Raw genomic sequence first — 20,949 nt, 5'->3', positions numbered from 1 at the left:
ATTAGGGCTCCACCTGCTTGGCCAGGGATTCTTTTTTCCTACTCGATGTTGCAGTTAGTTATAAAAAGCCCAAAACAAAACACAAAAACAAACTAAACAGCTGCTAGAATCAATGATGAAGTGAAAATAGTGAGTTAAATTATCTGGATCCAAGCGGAAAGAGTGAAGATTAAATGGAGCCGTTACAATAAAGCCTCATTGATGTTTTAAAAGAAGCAGTTAAATAGAAATATGCAAATTGACTTCAGTTTACTTCCTGCATTTCTTGATTTTTCAGTATGGCATCGGTTTGTTTTTCTCTTTTTGTTTTCCTGCATGATAATCATGTTGAATGTGAATATTTGGCCCACATCCATGTTAAAACTCAGTAGACGTCAGTAGAAACTGAGAGGAGAGGCTTCCTGTGGGAGTATAAACCCTCCTGATCTCCAGCAGCTCAGTTTTCCTGTAGAGTCAGATTGCTGCAACATGTTGCTCTCTGCGTTGCTGCTGCTGCTGCTGGTCAGCGATGCTCAATCCACTCATTATCGTGGCACTATGATGACTTACTACCCAGCAGAAACTAACTCAGACGGATCCATCTCCGTAAGTACAAATTATTTATACATTTCTCTGTTTTTAAGTGTTTTAAAACTTGATCTCACTTCTTAAAAACCAACAGGTGATTCTTCGCGTAAAGTTTAACTTTGATTCTTGCCAAGATGGTACATTTGGCTGCACATTTCAAAACTGTGGTGTTGAAAGTACGATTCTTGTAAATACCAAGATTGAGGAAGTGAGTGGTTCTTGGTGTCAGAGTGAAAAAATCACAACTCGGCGGCTTCCCAACAACTCTCCATTTCAGCTTGCGTGAGTCCACATTTAAATGTCTAATGCAACATTTGGCTGTTTAAATCATCAATGTGAGCAAAATTACACCGTGTCCCAAATTATTATGTAAATCAGATCTAAGTGTCATAAAGATTAATTTTTTTGTTGTGCTATTAAATTTATAGATGGTATTGTGTGTCAGGGCTCTTTCAATTACTATAATTAATTTCAGAGCTGGTAGATTAGTTTGTCTGGTGAGCTCAATTAAAGGAAATCTACTGAAGAAGGATGTTCCACATTATTAAGCAGGCCACAGGTTTCAAGCAATATGGGAAAGAGAAAGAATCACTGCTGACAAAAATCATCAGATAGTGTAGAGCCGGATGACAAGGTATGAACACATAAGATATTTAATGAAAACTGAAACGTTATCGTACTGTGAAGAGATTTGTGGCTGATTCAGAACAAAGATGGGTTTGTACAGATAAAGGCAGAATGAGGAAGGTTCTGTTAGACACATTCATCGGACTAAGAGAGCAGCTGTTAAAATGCCCTTAGAAAGCAGCAAACAGTTATTTGAAGCTGCTGGTGCCTCTGGAACCTCAAGGTGGAGGATCCTCCAGAGGCTTGCGGTGCATGAAGCTACTATTCAGCCCCTAACCAGAGCTCACAAGCAGAACCGGTCGCAGTGGGCCCAGCCGTACATGAAGATTAATTTTCAAACAGACTTGTTCACTGATGACTGATGTGCAACCCTGGATGGTCCAGATGGACGCAGTGGTGGATGGCCGTCAGCAAGGAGGTGGTGGAGTCATGCTTTGGGGCAAAATCATGGGGAGAGAATCATTGGTCGGCCCCTTCAGAGACCCTGAAGGTGTGAAAATGACCTCAGCAAAGTATCTGGACTTTCTGACTGATCACTTTCTTTCATGGTTCCAAAAGAAGAGCCGTACCTTCTGTAGTAAAATCATCTTCATGCATGACTAGGCACCATCTCATGCTGCAAGGAATACCACTGTGTCATTGGCTGCTATGGGCATAAAAGGGGAGAAACTCATGGTGTGGTCACCATCCTCCTCTGACCTCTGACCTCAACCCTATTGAGAACCTTTGGAGTTTCCTCAAGCAGAAGATCTGAATGCAGTTCATATCAAACCAGCAGCTCTGGGAAGGTTTTCTAACATCCTGCAAAGAAATTCAAGCAGAAACTTTCCACAAACTCACAAGTTCAATGGATCAAGAATTGTGCTGTGATATCAAAGAAGGTCCCATGTTAACATGTAACTCTGTCTGTTAAAATGTTTTTGATTGAAATAGCTTTTGATTTTAGTTCATGTGACCATTTAATGCTGCACATTCAAAGAATGATGGTTTGCAGTTCTTTATAATCCATAAAATGTTTAGAAAATCTGCTGTGCATAATAATGTGGAACATTTTGCATTTTGAGTTTTTAATTTTTGAAAGAAATACTGTTCTCATGGGGAGCTTTGTTCAGTAAAATTTGATTTATACTGTAATAGTTCATGACTTGAAAATTATACTGACCATCATTTGCACTGATCATTTAAGAAAACCTGAGAAAATATCACTTGCATAATAATTTGGAACATGGTGTAGAAACTCAGAAGCTCTTTTATACTATAAACAACATAACTTATGTACTATAATCATTGTTTTTCTCTGCTTTTCCCTTTTTTCTGCATTATTCTTCCTTTCTCATCCCATGTAGTTCCTGTATACAATACAACAAACTCCCCCTAGTGGAAATAATTTATAAAATCTATTAAATGATCCAATGTATGTCTATATGCCTCTCTCAGATAATTAATTGATTTAGAATTATTATTTTTTATTATAATAATAATAGTGTGGAGCAATTGTTTTTTTTCCAATTGCTCCACACATTGATAATGTCATTCAGATCACCATTACTACTTACACACCCCCACGCACACACACACACACACACACACACACCCACGCACACATACACACACACACAGTTATTAATCTTCATTCATTAATACACAATATTCTCCTTGTTTTTTGTTTGTTTGTTTATTTTGTGTTTCTCCACTAATGTACCACATCATGTATCTTGTACTCTGCTGTAAAATAAATGTCTATATTTTAAAATGAAAAAAAAAAAGTAGTTAGTAAATTATAACATTACAAACTTTCTTTATCGCGTGTTTCATCATTGACTGGAAAGTTCGGTTATTTATTGAGACAGATCTGAAATTATAAGAGACGTTTTTGACTCCGTCTGAAAACCTTTTCTGATTGTCCAATCCAGGTTTACTGGTGGAAATTGGTTAGATAATTGTCATGCCATTGTAACCTGGAGAGCAGTGACTGGTGTTGAACTGAGGACCCGGTCCGACACCAACAAACCCAACTCATCACCACAAACCACCATCTTTCCAGCTCTGAGGTGATTCTGCTGCCATCTGGATCACAAGTTATGAAATTCATGAAAAGAAAATTATAAACTTGGATATAATTAGTGAAATCCATATTTAGATGAGTTATCTGTCGGCAGCAGGCTGGACATTGGACGAATATTTTGTGAGTTACAAGGAGTAAAATCAGATGTTTTCATTTGAATAGCTTTTTGGAAAAAATAAACTGCTTTTAATTTTAAGTTTTAAGTGATCTTGCAAGACTTGACTGTGAAACAATTGTGAGCAGAAGTTTCAGTAAAGAGATTTTAATTAGATGTTATTTTTAATTAGGCTGGAATCTGAAACCTTCATATTGAAATTTAAAGTATTTTATTGATCCCAGAGGGAAATTAAATGTTGCTGTAACTCATATTATTAATTATTACAGCTGGACAACAGTGCTACAATCCAGACTTCCCATTTGGATCAAATTGAATCAAATTAATTACTATTACTATTATTAAATATTTTTGTATTCTAGCAATTAATATATATATATCATCAAAGGAGGAAAAATGCCTCAATTTATAGGCACCAATAAGGAATTTTAAAAATGTATAAATTATAAGATTAATCAGGGAAAAAGAGCAAAACATTAATAATGGGACAACAAGAAGTGAATACAGCCGTGTTCCACAGTAATGAATGTATCTTTTCTCCCTCAGCGTTCCTTCAAACTGTCAGAGAAATATTAGCCTGTTGGCCTTTGACCCCGATGGAGACAAGGTTAAATGCAGATATGCCAAACTTTCCTCATCAGAGTGCGACTCGCCCTGCACGCCTCCAGTTGTTCTCAGCCTCTCACCTGTAAGTAACAAGGAGATTTATTTCTACAACACATTCAGTTCAAAATGCTACATGATATATATCATATATAATATGATATATATGATCAATATTTAACAAAAAAATTACAATAATATGAGCATAATAGTAAAAGTCCTTTTGCTGGTAAGAATTCTATATTTAGCAGAGCCAGTTTAAGCGACTTTGGCAGATTTTTCACTTACATGGCAAGCCTCTTCAAAAATGTAAAATAGCTACGTCTTTGTCTTCAGCTATTTCACTTTTGGTGGGAATTACTTTGTCCCTAGAATAAGTTTGTGGTGATATTCACTGCTAAAATGCTTAGAATACTAATGGTGCATTCACACCAAACGCATTTTGAGCGTCAGGCGCGTTTGCTATACATGCAAAGCTTATGTGGAGGAGCGTCGAGGGCCCGTCACGACGCGTTTCACATGTCTAGCGTGGCAAGATTTTGAGCGTTTGACACGTCAAGTGCATCCAAGGCATCCTACAAATAGCAGGCAAAGGAAAACAACGGCTAGAGCGATGCTGATGCATCTGACGCGCCTCCACATGGACTTTGAATGTAAACCAGAGACGCGAAACGCGCTTGGTGAGAATGCAGCATCGTCTGTATTCAAAGTGTCAAACTTGAGGCGTTTTTGTCAACCTGCCGTAAGATTTATTTAAATACAAAATGCAGTGTACTAATCTGGCAGCTTCCCTTAGGATTATTTAAATTTTTCTGATTTTGCAGACCTGCATCCTGTCATTCAGGGCAACTTCCAGCAGTGATGAAGGCTGGTACGCCGTCCAGATGGTGATGGAGGATTTCCCCCGACAATCCATCACTCTGACTCAGACTAACGGGTCACAGGAGGTGAAAACTACCAACAATCCAATCAGCAAGATTCCTGTCCAGTTTGCTTTTCAAGGTACAGTCAACTGATCACCTGGTTACCATAGTAACAACAACAAGGAGCAAATAATTTCAGGTGTTTAGTTGTGTTGATTGTGTTCAGCAGCGCAGCTGGGAATCTGACAAATTAAAGTTTAAAAGGAGATAAAATTAACCATCCGTACGTCCGACCTGCATTAAATTTCCTTTTTCATTGATCCTAATTTATATTATTTCAACTTTACTCATCACAGTAAAAGACATAAACATTTTAAATATCTAACATTGTGTAATGAATTGAGTAGAAACAGGAGTTTCACTTGTTGAATGGGATTACTGAAATAAATAATTGTGCTAATATGCTGATGTACTGTGATGTAATACATTATCACAGGAAGTTTCATCTTCTAAACACGTTTCTGCAGGATAATTTGTGCCGTAGACATAATTTACACACAAACAGTTCTGCATTAATATTTTCAGTTCAGACTGAGGTTGTTTCTCTCTTGCTGTGTTCCAGTGGGTTCTGCTGCTCTGTCCTGCACAGACGGCGTTTATCTGCCCAGATTTGTGTTTCCAACTCCAGAACATGGAGCTCGGTTCTACAGCCCCGTCAGTCAGACTCTGGAGATCAAAATCAGGGCAGAAGCAGCTCAGTCTAAGTAAGGAAACGCAAAACACACAAACAATGAATCCAGTATGATAAATAGAGCAGGTGCTTTATTTAAATCAGGTTGTGTTTGGTAACATTTGGCTTAAAGCTGCAGTTTGTTACTTTTATTTTATACGAAATGTTTTATATTACCATATTTGTTAGGAGACAAATAATCTGTGAAAACATCAATCTCCTCAACCTCCTCCTTGAGCTGCTGTTGCTGTCTGAAGAAATGCACCACTAACGACCAAAAACAACCAATCAGTGCCAAGAGGATAGCGCTGTCAATCATCCTTATGTACTCGTTGCTAAATGTGCTAACTACTCTCAGTTACAGAAAATCCGTTGATGAATAGCCTGAGCATTCATGACACGCTATGCCAGGGGTGTCCAATGTCTTCATCCATTTATCCATCCATTTTCTAACACCCTTGTCTCTAGTTGGGTCGGCTGGTGCCTATTTCCAGTGAACGTTTCGGGCGAGAGGTGGGGTAGGACAGGTCACCAGTCTGTCCCAGGGCAACGCAGAGACATACAGGACAAACAACCATGCACAGCCCCCCCCCCCCCCCAACCACACACACACTCACACCTAGGGAGAATTTAGAGAGACCAATTAATCTGACAGTCATGCTTTTGGACTGTGGGAGGAAGCCGGAGAACCCGGAGAGAACCCACCATGCACAGGGAGAACATGCAAACTCTCTGCAGAAAGACCCCGAGCTGGGAATCGAACCCAGGACCTTCTTACTGCAAGGCAACTGTGCCACCATCTGTTTTATTGTCCAAGCAAGGTTGTTATAAGTAAATTTATCTGCCAATAGAACCTGCACTTTTTCATCAGTATTAAGGAATTATTTACTTAAATCAAGCTCCTATACTTATTGCTTATTTCAAGTGTAATAAGATAAAAGCCCAGACTAAAAACAGTCGGTAAGATTTTGTGTTTTTGCAGTGTAAACATCACATAGTAAACCTGTATTTATAATCGATAAAGCATCAGTGGGGTCCTGTTCAGCGGGCCGTACAACGTGGTCAAGAGTTCGTCAGGACCGGGGAACTTCACCCTGAAGTGGACGCCATCTTTACGTGAAGATGGACAGAGCCACCCCATCTGTTTCATCGTCCAAGCAAGGTCAGTATTTGCACATTCATAGTGATGATAATAAATATGACAGTTTATGAAAAATGTCCAACACTGTCAGAGTATAAAATATGTAAATGTCAGAGGTCATGACCGTTCACACTTCCAATGCGACCTGAATGTGATCTCCAGTGTGAACGGCAAACGACCTGAAAGTGTCCCGCATGCGCAGTAGAGGGCGCAATAGCGTCTGCGTTCTCAGCGTTCTGCCAACCGTCATAAAGAAGAAGAAGTGCTCAGTGTTTGCAGATGTAAACATGGATGCTAACGGTGGAGCATAACTTACATATTTGAAGTTGTTGTCTGACCGGAGCAGCATATTAACAACTTAATCCTCTTTAAAGTCCGTCATAGTTGTTGTTTTTCTTTCCGCTTGCTCGTATCAGGACGCAGAATAGTGACGTTTGTCGAGTATCAGTGACGTTCGGTCGCGTTAGAATCGGATACGTACCGGATACGCAAGAATCGATCTGTGCTGTTGAGACATCATGGAAAGATCGGATACAGGTCGCATTACACGATGCTCCACCGTTAACATCCTCAAATGAGAGTAGAAATACTTGATAATTAAGTTACTAAAGTAAAAGTATTTACTAAAAATTATCCTAAAAGTACATTTTTTCCCCAAAAAAGTTTCTCAAGTAAATGTAACTAGTTGCTACCCAACTCTGTATTTAACACATTAAATGTCTTCTTGCACTGAATTATCTCCACTGTGTCTCCAGTTCGATCTACCAGTCTGAGCTTCGGTGTGTTATTGTGACGGTTGGAAAAGGTGAGGGAGTTAATTGATTTATTCTTACTTTTTTAAAACTTTATTTCATAAACTTATGATATTTCTATCAGCTTCAACTGTTGTTGCAATGACTGTCCCTTTGACAACTACAAGTCCTCCTCCCACAACATGTAAGTCTTACTACTTACTAAATGTAAGTAGTAAGACGGAAACAGGAGTGAAGGTAACAGGAAGTAGTTCTTTACACCATGTTTATCTCTAGTTCTTTCAGCTCGTCTTACGGTTGTGAAGCTGAAGATCTCCACTACGGTGTCACTGAAAGACAAACAAGACGAAATCGAGAAAGCGGTAAGTGATGTCCTGGTTTTTAACCCAAATCATCACAAATTGAGTTTAATTCAAACTAATTTATCCCGAATGTCATTTCATAACTTAAATTAATCTTTAAAGTAAGAAACAATCAACTTCCACGCAATTCATACAAATATAAACCAGCTTAAAAATTGTTCAAAAAGAAAATGTGGTGTATAGGATGGGCCTATTTTTGTTATTAAAAAATGCATTAATAATTGTACATTGTAGGATGAGAATGTGAGGTTTAAATGAGGGAATAATTTAAGAGTTTATCTGGTGAGGGGAAACTTAAATGTTTGTAATGAATAAAAGACGGGCAGTGCAATGGAACATTTTATAATTTGCATTTTATAAATTCACCCCTTTTGTGAGATCATGTGTCTGCATGATCTTATCATGATTTTGGTCAAGCTGCTTTCACATAGACCTCCACAGTGTCATATAACAGCAGGAGCTGCTTGACTCTGGAGACGATCTAAGTGTTACTTCCCCAAATCAGGACTTATCTGAACCCGTTAGCATGAAAGATCAACCTCCTTTCCTTAACAATAGACAAATGGCCAGACTATCTGTGTTGGTCTCCACAGAATCTCTGGTACATCACAATCAGGGATTCACACCTATAGTCCAATCAAGTCTCTCTTCTCTGACCACCTATAAAAGGAAACCAGATCCACTGTTGGTCAGAGCAGACTTGACAGATTCCTACGACTCTGTATTGCTGTTCTCACCTTGCAAGGTTTTAATAAATTCCTTATTTCCTCTCATCCAGACTCTTGCTAAAGTAATTTCTTCCATGACAGCAGGAAGTCATGAAATCTTCTGTCTGCTTCTTTTCGAACAAATGATGTAAAATTGCATGTCAATGCGCATAATAATCTGTTTTATTATGATTTTTTCCCCTGTTTTTACTATTTATCTGTTTGCAATAAATAAATAAATAAAGCAGAGGTGTCCAAGTTTTTGGCCCTCGATTGCAACTCTAACTTGTTTCTCCAGCTCCAGTTTGGAGGTTGATGCAGTTAAAAAAAATGTCACTGCTTTTCAAAAAAGACACAAAATAAAGTCTCTTAAATATGGAAGAACTAAAATTTCATACTAAACAGAACCACAAACATTCAGTGGCTTTTACACAATTTATTTTAGTAAACTTCACCAAATAAAGCAAAAGTTTGTAAAGAATGACTGATCCAGATCTTGTTGCTGAGAAAAACACAAAAAATCCAAAGATAATAGAAAAACTATCAACATTTAATATATAGGTTGTAGAGTTTTTAAATGAGATTTTAAAAACTAGAAAACTAGATTGCTAGATTTTATGTTTCATATCTACAATAATATAAAGTTCCTCTTCTCTATAAATCTTTATTTTATTAAAATATTGTGTTGTGATAGTTAAATTAAACACTTGACTTTTTTCCACTTTTAATGAGAAGATTTTAAATGACTGTATCTAACACAGATTTCATGTTTTCTTCTGCAGATTAAAGGTAAACTGGTTGCAGGAGGGCTGCCTGCAGACATAAAGGTTCGCCTGCGCAGATTCGGTCCAGCTAATAAAACAGCTGCCCCCTAGTGGCCAAATATTAGAATGAATCTGATTTAATCTGATTAAAAGCAGATTAAATATGATTTAATCTGTTTAAATATGATTTAATCTGTTTTTAATTCTTGTATATTCTAAATACTTCAGGGAGTTATGGTTGTTTTCAGTAAATTTAGTTTGTGTCAATAGTTTTTTTTTATAAAATAGGGAAACTTTCACAAATTATTATTATAGGTTATCAATATAAGGTAAACCAATGTAAATAAGGTCAATATTTGGCATCACGTTTTTATTAAAGCGGATATTTACAGAGGGATTACTCCTCTGTGTTCATGTGTAGCATTTGTATCTCTGGGATTTTTATTCAGCTTAATATCTTAAATGCACTGTAAAACATTTGAGCCGCATTTAGTTGTGTCTACTATCTACTATCTTAAAGTCAAATAAAATTGTTTTAGATTTTCAACCTAAATGTGAGTTTGTGAAAGATAAACTTACAATAATATAAGTTTTGTTAACTTTTTATTAATTTTGTCAAACCTCCAAAAGTTGAATAAAGTGGAGTTTTTAGGTTAGCACTTAAAAAAACTGAAAGAAGAAAAAACAGGAGTGAGAACTATTTCCCAGAATGCTTAGCGGCTTGTTTTTGTATCCTGAGGTGGAAGTGCGCTACATTGATCTGACTCTGGTGTTTTATTAAGACAAATGTTTATTTTAATGTCCTGTTCACGATAAATGTTTCTGAGCTGAATTCATTTTGATGTTTAAGAAAATTAATTATATCAGAAATTTTATTCAGGCAATTTGAAGCAAGAATTAAAATTATTCTGAGTAGTTATTATAACTTGATATTGTGAGTAAAATAGTAGAAAAATGTGGCTCTTTAACCAGCTGAGTGCAGGTTTTGTCCTGCATGTTGTAAAAATAATTGGTTTAAATTTCAGCATTAAGTAAAAACACAATTCAAAATTAATTAACCTTAAAAACAATGTTTAGGCAACTTGTCTCTTGTTATTAAATCAACTTTATGAACTTTAATCTCTGAGTTAAAACCCAAACTATTTTCTTGTTGACTTAAGTTGCATTTTCAAAGCAGCAGGTGGATTTAAATTCCTAAGTTAAACCACCTTCCAGTGTTTTACAGTGTAGTTGAGTAAATATTGACTTTCTGCAATTGACTAAATACTTTAAAAAAATGAAACATTCGCCCTGCGTCTAAAAACTACATTAATACTTCATTGTCAGTCTAAGAAATCAAAAATTTCAATGTGGGTGATGCCAGAAAACAATAAAATATTAAAAGCGTGGCTGACGATGGCGGTGACGTTTCCTGCTCAGTTGTCAATCAAACAGTGGAAAACACCTTCAGCGGTTCTGCCCAGTCCACATATTCTGATCAAAGCCCGTTTCAGAGATTTGATCTTTAAACAGGAAGTAGCATCCAGAACTGAATCTGGTTGGAGCAGTTTTTTCTTTTTTTTTCTTCAGGGCATCGACTCTAAAATTTGATCTTATCTGTTGTTTCACAAACTGATAAGCTCACAACAGATTAGTGAAAAACAATTAGAAGGTAAGTATATGAATAATAAAATTAGTCAGATTAAATGTTAAGTGGATTGTTTGCTTGTGAGGAAGTTATGTTTTGTCATTTAATGAGATACAATATTTAATTTTTACTAATCCAATCGGACAAGACTTTTAATTTTCTGTTTTATTTTTGTTTTCGCCAATTTTTGAATGAAAATAATCTGATTAATTGATTAATTGGTTTCTCTTTATGCTTTTTAACATGTTTTTCTTTATCCTTTTACTTTATTTTATTTTTGTTGTCCTGTAAAACACTTTTCCATGATTATGAATGAGCAAAAACAGCTTTATGTTTCATATTAAAAGCTAAGCACACGAGATGAATATTTTATATGTTGGGTTTTATTTTTAGCATAAACAATCTGCAAACGAAATAAACATTTGAATCAGTTCCACCAACATGTTTTCTCTAAAATTGTGATTTAAACTCTCTAAGTCACATTTAAAAACCATTTACAAAATGATAATCAAGATATTTTGGTAGATTTCTCCTTTTCTTTGGGTTTTGAAGTGTCTTTGTGACAGTGGGACTGAAATGCTTTGTTCTGCTATTAAAGTTGTTTTCGTGAATTTCAAGAGTTGCTGGAGTCTTGACAGGGAATTTCTTCCTTGTTCCTCGTGTGAATCATTCCAGTTACTCAGTGGTTTTCTCCTGTTTCTGCCAACTATTTGCAAAGACTGCAGCTTTGTTCCTGCATACAGTTACACCTGATAGCTACAGACACGGTAATCTTTCAAACAAAAGACGTTATTATGCACTGAGATGCTGAGTTCTTTATTGTTTGAGCAGAAGAGACAAAGTGGTTGATGTTAAGTGAAGGTAATGAGATGAGAAGATGTGTAATTATGACTGGTGGAGACACAACCACAGGAAATACTGGTGACTATAAATCTTTGTCACACACTGACAACGTCTACAAGAAAGTTAAGCCACAACCGGGCATTGATAAAGAAGATGGCTGCTCACAGATATACATACATTCATAAATAATACTTAGTGCACATCCTTGTTTTCACTTCACTCACTTTATCTCTGATCATCATCTTTCAGTCAAATAAATGTTCCTCATGCCAGGTTTCTGTGTAAAGCCACAGACAAACATTTTCATTTCCGGGACAGTAAACAGTGAGAGGGCGCGGATCACATGCTGCCAAACCATCAATCCTCCTGGTTTCTAACAAACTCAGACTTTGTGTGGAGACACTTTCACAGTCATCATGTTCCTCTCTGTGGTTCTGCTGCTGCTGCTGCTGGTCAGCCATTCATACGCTGCACATTTCTATGGCGTCATGATGACCTACGACCCAAAGGAGGCTTACCTAAACGGATCTACTTCTGTAAGTTAAATCTTTGGGGATTCTCAAATCTACTCTTTTATCATTTGATTGTACTTACCGCCTTTTCACTTTAAATCTGCAGGTTGAGCTTCACTACAAAGTGAGCTATGACCAATGCATATACACTGACACTTGGTCTTGCACTGGAAACTGTGGGACTGAGACCCAGATCCTTGGTTTAACCAAAGTTGATGAAATTATTGGTGAATGGTGCCAGAGAGAAGCAGTGACGTCTCGACAGCTGACAAGCAACTCTCCACTTACACTTCAGTAAGTCCTTCTGGACACTTTACTGAATTATAATCTTCCAATATTCCTGAGGAAATATTATATCTAACGCGCCTACTCTAAAATATCAGTGGCTCGGCTAATCACAAGATATCTGGAAAAAATCTTGAAAAAATCTTGAGGAATCTGTTGGATTCCTCTAATTAAAGGCATAAAACAGCAAAATGCATCAGACTGTTGTAAATTATCTCTACTTTCATTGTAGATTTGCAAGTGGAAACTGGCTAAGTAACATACAGAATATCATAAACTGGAAAGCTGTGACTAATGTTGAACTAAGGATCCGATCTGACATCAGCAAAGCCAACACATCACCGCAGACAACCATCCTCCCAGCTCTGAGGTAATTCTGCTACATTCTAGATGTTTTTATTTATTTCTTTGTCTTTCTGTCCTTTATGCCCTACAGTCAAATCCCCTGTCATATCTGCTCTGTGTTGTGTAGAGATTAAATAAGATTTAACCTCCTGAGACCCTGCATCCTCATATGAGGACATTACATTTTTGTAAACACAGATGTAAATAATAACATTGATTGAATGGTCTTATCGTCACACAGATAGACCCAATGTCCTCGTCTGAGGACATTGGGTTTTGAGAAAACCACTTATTGTAGAAAGCTGAAATTTCATTTTTAGGCCAATTGGGTCCTTATGATCCCAAATGACAAGGAGAAATGTATATGCAAAAACAGACCCATTGTCCTCATATGAGGGCATTGGTTTTGACATAGTTCAAGAGCACATAGAAAGCTAAAATTGAATTTCAACTAAAATTAGGTCATACTAATCCCAAATAGTAAGGAGACATAAAAAATGCACATCAAACAAAAGCCCGGGTCTCAGGAGGTTAAAGTGGATTTACTATATCAAATTCATATTTAGCATGTAACAGCCAAAGTGCTTAATTAAAACTACCCAGATGGTTTTTTCAGAAGTAAATTTAAGTTTTTTGGTGCCTGGAAAATGAACTGTTTCAAACGTCACAAACATTGACCGACATCTAGCAACCGCAGCAGAGCTCCAGAAGAGTTGGTCAGCTGATTTTATCGCTGTACAATGGCTGCTGGAAAAGAGCAGTGTTTTGTTGTTGACTTACCATCCAGAAACCACTTGCTACATTCTTGTTGGCTGTGCAGGAGACTCCACTTCTGCTTTTCAGAGATTTACGCTTGTATAATTGCACATCAGTGTAAACGTTGATTTGGGGGCGTGGCCAGTAGTAGCCAGTGGTGTAGAAAGTACTCAAAAAATGTACTTAAGTTAAAGTACAAATACACAGACAAAAATGTATTCTAGTAAAGTAAAAGTAGCACATTAACATTTTTACTTGAGTAAAAGTAAAAAAGTACTGGCTTTTAAAAATACTTAAGTATTAAAAGTAAAAGTACTTGGTGAATGAATTACCTAATCGCTAATACAATACCATTAAGAGTACCTGTCGTATTTAATTTTAATTAATCAGAAATGTGCCATTTTAATGAACAATGCCATAGATAAAGCATGTTTTTATTGGGTTTACTCTCTGTAACATAGTTTATCCTTAGACATGTGATTCTATGCACCATAATTTCTGTGATGGAAACATCTCGTCTCCTGTCCTAACATAGCATGAACTTCACTTTTTTTTTGCCACTAGTGGCATTTATTTTGAAAGAAATCCAACAGAAAGGTGATGGAAAGAACGAAGGTTATGTCTGCATGTCCTTTCTATCACAGAGTTCCTATAAACTGTCAGAGAAACATAAGCATGTTGGCCTTTGACCCCGATGGAGACGATGTTAGATGCAGATTTGCCTCCCTTGCCTTGTCAGAGTGTGTCACCTGCACGACTCCATCTGACCTCAGCATCTCACCTGTAAGCATCAACAGCTGAACTCATGTCATATTATGGGGCTAAATGTTATTTGGCACAAAAGATTTAGTTTATTTTGACCGTTTCCTTTTTTCTTCTTGCAGTCCTCCTGTACTTTATCGTTCAGCTCATCTGCAAGCAGCAGCCAAGGTTCATATGTGGTCCAGATGGTGATGGAGGACTTTCCCCTGCAGAACATCACTCTGACCCAAACCAGTGGTTCTCAGGTGCAGAGAACAAACAGTGATGCCATCAGCACAATACCCATCCAGTTCGTTTTAAAAGGTAAAAACTTATATCACTAACTTGTTTTTGTGACGAGGTGGATTTTCAGAAATATTAAAATTTGTGTATTTGGTAGTCCCATCTGCCAGTAGTAACATCTGGTTGTTACAACTATGAGTAACAACTTACAGTTGTAGATGCAGATAGTTCTAATCGACCCCGTCACAACTCATAATTATGACTTTTTTCATCACTTGTTTGACCTCTGTAATGTGAAAAAGTAACAACTTATAGTTGCTACTTTAAGTTGTTATAATACATTGTTACAACTGAAAGATTTTACTAGAAGTTGTTACTATAACACATAGTAACAACTTATAGTAACGACTATAGTTGCTACTATAAGTTGTTCGTATAACTTAAACTTATAGTTGTTACTATATAGTGACATCTATAATAATTCTAAGTTGTAGCTATAATGCGTAGTAGCAACTATAGATTATTTATAGTAACTAATGTAGCAGTTACTATAAATAACTTATATTATTTGTCACTATAAGTTGCAACAGTTTATAGTGACAACTTATGGTTGTTACTATAGCTTATAGTAGCAACTATAAGCTATAGTAACAAGTTATAGTAACTATTATAGCAGATACTAGAACTTGTTAGTATAAATTACTATAAATTACAACCTGATGTTACTATATAGTGACAACTATAGCAATTCTACGTTGTTACTATACGTCATAGTTACAACTTGTAGCAACAATTTATGGTATAATCTTTAAGTTGTTACTACAACTTATAGTAACAGCTATAAATTGTTACTATAAGCTGTAGCTAAAAGTAACAACGTACTAAAAGTCATTTATAGTAACTATGATTTGTTACTGTGTTTTATCGACATTTGACAAAAGTTTTGCGCACATTTGTAATGGAAACGCTGCTGTCACACTTCTAACCTTTGTGTACAGAAATACAACTAAACCTTTACTCATTTTTTACCTGAAATATGTAACTTTAAACACAGGGTAGAATTAATTCAGTGTCAAATCACAGCAAATATCATCCTGAGGCTCTTTACAAGACATTTACAAGACGTTTATGATCTGAACTAATAAATTTAGATGGTGGACTATTATATAAACAGATGAGTCAGTATTTCCTCCAGCATGGCTGAGTTTGTGGTTTCCCTTTATTGTTGCAGTGGATGCTGCAGCACCGTCCTGCACAGAAGGTCAATATCTGCCCAGATTCCTGAGTCCAACTCCAAACAACAGAGCTCAGCTCTACACACCAGCCAGTCAGATACTGGTGATCACCATCAGCTCACAGGCAACTCAAGCCACGTAAGTAAGAGTAAAATGGTTTTAGCTGTAAGTACGTCACACCTTCCAATCAGGAATCTGATCTGATCTCTTGTCGAGATAAGTTTTCATGCCTGAGTCAGATGTCTGTCAACATGTTTAGATTATGACATCAAGAAAAACAGCTGCTGGAAACTTTGGAAAAATATTTCTAACTGCTCTCTGTATTTCCTGTTTGTTAAAGATCAACTGAGCTCCTGTACAGCGGGCCGCACAACGTAACTAAGAGTTCATTGGGATCAGGAAGCTTCACTCTGACGTGGAAACCATCTGTGGCCGAAGATGGAGAAAGTCACCCCATCTGTTTTATTGTCCAGGCAACGTCAGTATCTAGTCTGACAAACATCACACTATTCTGAAATGTACAAAAAACTGTTCAGAAACATTTTATTAAGAGACTTTAACTTTTCAATGCTCATTGATAGCATGAAGATGATATATAAAAGTATAAAATGCTAAATCATCCAGTCACAGAAATTAAAATGTTTGAGACCTAAATAATTTCTTAAATCCAATTTGATGCAATAATCAGCTTCCAGTTGTTAGAACAACCTAATAAGATTTTCTTTAAAGAGGTTTCATGCTAGGCGGGATTTCTTCAGTGCAAATTGTGAAAAATATTATCCAGAGAAGGAAAGACGATGGACAGTGTCCACACTATATGTAACTTTTAAACAGCGGATTAATTATTACAAGGCCCTAGGGCACAAAAAACAACAAAACATTATATAAACAATTCATTAATTAAGCATTGATATCAATTGTTTATATGTAAATAGTTTATATTTCTATAGTTTATATATCTATGGAGTACTTTTATTTATGACATTGAAACCTAGTTTTATTTTTTACAGTGAATTAATAACATATTTGCATTTGAATATACTTCCACAGTGTCTCCAGTTCTCGGTATCAGTCTGAGCTTCGCTGTGTCATTGTAACCGTTGGAAACAGTGAGTTGAATAATTCTTGGGTTTTTCCTTATTGTTTAATTGAACCAGTTATTTTCTCTACTGATGGTATTTCTATTAATAAATACTTTTCTCTTCTTAGGTCCATCAGCAACTGTAGCTATACCTATAGCAACTACAACTACCCAATCACCAACTACAACTACCCAATCACCAACTACAACTACCCAATCACCAACTACAACTACCCAATCCCCAACTACTACAACCGAATCCCCAACTACTACAACCCAATCCCCAACTACTACAACCCAATCCCCAACTACAACTACCCAATCACCAACTACTACAACCGAATCCCCAACTACAACAACCGAATCCCCAACTACTACAACCGAATCCCCAACTACTACAACCCAATCCCCAACTACAACTACCCAATCCCCAACTACTACAACCCAATCCCCAACTACAACTACCCAATCCCCAACTACAACTACCCAATCACCAACTACAACTACCCAATCACCAACTACAACTACCCAATCACCAACTACAACTACCCAATCCCCAACTACTACAACCAAATCCCCAACTACAACTACCCAATCCCCAACTACAACTACCCAATCACCAACTACTACAACCGAATCCCCAACTACAACAACCGAATCCCCAACTACTACAACCGAATCCCCAACTACTACAACCCAATCCCCAACTACAACTACCCAATCCCCAACTACTACAACCCAATCCCCAACTACAACTACCCAATCCCCAACTACAACTACCCAATCACCAACTACTACAACCCAATCCCCAACTACAACTACCCAATCACCAACTACTACAACCCAATCCCCAACTACAACTACCCAATCACCAACTACAACTACCCAATCACCAACTACTACAACCCAATCCCCAACTACTACAACCCAATCCCCAACTACTACAACCCAACTCCCAACTATGACAACCCAACTCCCAACTACTACAACCCAACTCCCAACTACAACTACCCCAACACCTACTACAACAACCCAGGATCCAACTACAACAACAAAACCCCCAACTACGATTACAGCTAAAGCAACACCCCCACCTACAAATTCAACACCTGCTTCAGGGCCGTGTAAGTCTGGCTAAAGTTCATGTTTTGTCCACCATAATGCTGAAAGTAGAAATAAAACTGGTTTTCATTTTCTGTTCTGAATAAAAATATCTCTTTCCTTCTAGATTATGTTGTGGCTCTGAATGGCAAGATCTCCACCAGTTTGTCACTGGAAAATGATCATGAGACCATTGTGAAACAGGTCAGTAACTTCATGAACTCTAAAGCTCATCATGATCTAATTTGAATCATTTACCTGATGATGTTTATTCTGCTGCCTGTTTTGTTTCTTGCTAAGGTGATTTTAAAATGTCTTGTTTTTAATTTGAGCAGAATCAAATCATAACTTATTAAAACAACTTAGTGTAGTTCAGATTGACACAAACACAAATTGAGATCAATTCATAAAGTGCCACTGATTTTATCTGAACTGAGCCTTGTGTGTTCCTCTGCAGATTAAAGATGAACTGGTCAGACGAGGACTGCCACCAACAATGATTGTTCGTCTTCTCAGGGTCGTGGCAACAAGTCGCTAAGGCCAATCATGTATTTAATACCTGGATATAACGATACAACGTTCTCTGAAGTTTCAAGTCATTTTGTTCCTTTTCTCTGTTTTTGTATTTCCACATTTCTTTAGGAATTTATATTTTTTTTGCAAAATAAACATTTGTCATTGCATGTTAGATTAGTTTATGTAGAAAATATGTTTTAGAAAAGAAAAATCTTGATACAAAAATCTCCAACAAAAAAAGTACAAACTGAGATTATGAAGTAGAAATCTTTCTGTGAAGCATCAATGGTAACAGTTGCTCTGTTGCTCCACTAGATGGCGACAGTGGAGCTGAAAAGGACAAATGCAATAAACTGTAAACCAACTAGAAATGTTTAGAGATTTGTAAATAATCTACTCTGTGACAGTCACTATGGTTTCAGGTCAAGCAGATAAAAATCTCTGTCATTATTTAATAGGAATCTGATATAATAGATCATTATGAGTTGAAAAACAGGAATGTTATGTGTAGAAGCTTAAATTCAGTTTTTGTTCATTCAGACTTTAGGATAAGTTATGTTCATATTTCTTATTATAATTTGTTTATTTGGATAAAAATGATAACTAGTTTGATCTATTGCATAGTAATTTACTATATTTGGATACACTAAAGTCTTGAAAATTTGCATATCTAATTGGAATTAAGGATTTCAGGGTGTGGCTATAGCCAGAGTCAGTTGGGCAGTTGGATTGGAGCCACACAGTTTTTTGACCTCACTCTCTTTCCTTTTAAATTTTCTTGTTTCTCTTTATTTTTCGTGGAAAGGTCACCTTTGTACCGTTTTTATTATTATATCTGAAGTAAACCATTCAACTATATTAAGAGGATCCAGTCCTTTTTTTTGTTTTGTCGTTTTCGTCATCAAGTGGACCGAATGGGAAAGACGGAGAGCGTCATGCTTATGGCTTCATTATTTAGGAAATTACATTATGTATTAGTTTTAAATGTAGATATGATATAAGGTTTTACAGTGCAGCCTCAATATTTTTAAATAATATTTATAGTCTGTAAGATTTAATGTGTTACGGCGAAGGGTGTCTCCTAAAAGCAGCCTGGCATCTCGGACACAGATACTCAAGACTTGAAGTTGTTTAACATTTGTATTTTGGGCTGAACTTGTTCCAAGCTAATATATTCAAGGATTTTTTTATGGTCAAACCACCTTTGCTTGTTTCTGGTACGAAATTTGAACTCTGGGCATGCCGTGGTGGCGTAGGGGTTAGCGCCACCCGTATTTGGAGGCCTTGAGTCCTCGACGCGGCCGTCGCGGGTTCGACTCCCGGACCCGACGACATTTGCCGCATGTCTTCCCCCCTCTGTTTCCTGTCAGCCTACTGTCATATAAGGGACACTAGAGCCCACAAAAGACTCCCTGGAGGGGTAAAAAAAAAAAAAAATTTGAACTCTGGTCCCAGATTAATACATTTAATACACAAATAAAAATAAATAAATGAATAGTAAAGTAATTTATGGATATGTATATTAAAAAGATGTGTGTAAATAATTTATGAGATGAAGATGAATTAGACGCAGCTTGAGTCCAGCAGTCTGAAGGGTAGAAACGGCTCCTCAGCCTGGTGGTTTTGCTCTGGATGCTCCTCAGCCTCTTGCCTGAGGGGAGCAGCTGGGTGGAGACCTTCATGATCCTCCATGAGTCCTCCTCCCAGTCCTCCTCCCAGTCCTCCTCCCAGTCCTCCTTCCAGTCCTCCTCCCAGTGCTTTTCCCCATCCTTGGTCGCGGTCCACTCTGAATAACTGAAGACCGGTGATCTGGAAGGCTGAGTCCGGCATGTTGCTGTTATATAAAATGTAAACATGTTAATTCATCATTAATTTAACATGCAGACACAACAGCTGTCATGATTTATGGCTGTTTTGGGTTTTATTTGCCAGGTTTATTTAATTTCTCTGAGTTCATTATTTTTACTAAGGTGTTACATACTAGTTCATTTCTTTTAGTTTATTTCTTGGTTTATTTTTTTACTCTTTTTTCTTTTAAACCTAGAGACATGCAGTTTTCAGGCCACCTGATGTGAGGCACACAAAACAGGCTTCTTCCTGTTTTGTGACATCAGCAAAAAAAAAAAAAAAAACCCCAAAAAACAAATGTTGTACTGTGCTTTCCCTTGTCGAACCAGTTTTTTAAAATAACTTATTTGAATGTGCCTGGAACTTGATCATATCTGTTGCTTCATGTTTTTATCCATGTCAACATCCATTTGTGAAAAGACCTTTCTCTTTAATTTTACCCTAAACTTGTATAAATGAACAAAATCCAACAGAATTGGACCTCAGTAAGTTTTATTTATCCCTGTAAACAATTTTCAGA

General features: G+C 36.9%; 2 protein-coding genes across 2 annotated transcripts; both read left to right on the top strand.

The window, feature by feature from the left end:
* The first annotated feature begins 458 nt into the window (after positions 1–458).
* LOC111610791 lies at positions 459–9,835 on the top strand. The gene is made up of 10 exons (XM_023345719.1): positions 459–585; positions 662–849; positions 3,108–3,245; positions 3,921–4,062; positions 4,802–4,979; positions 5,463–5,604; positions 6,595–6,732; positions 7,467–7,516; positions 7,749–7,825; positions 9,315–9,835. Exons 1-10 carry the CDS (start codon positions 469–471, stop codon positions 9,405–9,407), a joined length of 1,263 nt encoding a protein of 420 aa, XP_023201487.1. The 5' UTR covers positions 459–468; the 3' UTR covers positions 9,408–9,835.
* A 1,364-nt stretch (positions 9,836–11,199) lies between these two features.
* Positions 11,200–19,439, top strand: LOC111610907 (mucin-2-like). The gene is made up of 11 exons (XM_023345979.1): positions 11,200–12,302; positions 12,385–12,572; positions 12,796–12,933; positions 14,309–14,447; positions 14,549–14,729; positions 15,880–16,021; positions 16,224–16,361; positions 16,934–16,992; positions 17,093–18,088; positions 18,193–18,269; positions 18,523–19,439. The coding sequence occupies exons 1-11, from the start codon at positions 12,183–12,185 to the stop codon at positions 18,601–18,603; spliced, it is 2,259 nt and encodes a 752-aa protein (XP_023201747.1). The 5' UTR covers positions 11,200–12,182; the 3' UTR covers positions 18,604–19,439.
* Positions 19,440–20,949: the final 1,510 nt, after the last annotated feature.

Source organism: Xiphophorus maculatus, chromosome 14 (genome assembly GCF_002775205.1).
Source record: "Xiphophorus maculatus strain JP 163 A chromosome 14, X_maculatus-5.0-male, whole genome shotgun sequence".
Taxonomy (NCBI): Eukaryota; Metazoa; Chordata; class Actinopteri; order Cyprinodontiformes; family Poeciliidae; genus Xiphophorus; species Xiphophorus maculatus.
This window is presented reverse-complemented; position numbering and strand designations above follow the sequence as displayed.

Coding starts and splice junctions, on each gene's coding strand:
- LOC111610791 (XM_023345719.1), top strand. CDS start 469: ATGTTGCTCTCTGCGTTGCTGCTGCTGCTGCTGGTCAGCGATGCTCAA. Junction 4,063..4,801: donor TTGTTCTCAGCCTCTCACCT/GTAAGTAACAAG, acceptor CTGATTTTGCAG/ACCTGCATCCTGTCATTCAG. Junction 7,517..7,748: donor TATTGTGACGGTTGGAAAAG/GTGAGGGAGTTA, acceptor TAGTTCTTTCAG/CTCGTCTTACGGTTGTGAAG.
- LOC111610907 (XM_023345979.1), top strand. CDS start 12,183: ATGTTCCTCTCTGTGGTTCTGCTGCTGCTGCTGCTGGTCAGCCATTCA. Junction 14,448..14,548: donor CTGACCTCAGCATCTCACCT/GTAAGCATCAAC, acceptor TTCTTCTTGCAG/TCCTCCTGTACTTTATCGTT. Junction 16,993..17,092: donor CATTGTAACCGTTGGAAACA/GTGAGTTGAATA, acceptor TTCTCTTCTTAG/GTCCATCAGCAACTGTAGCT.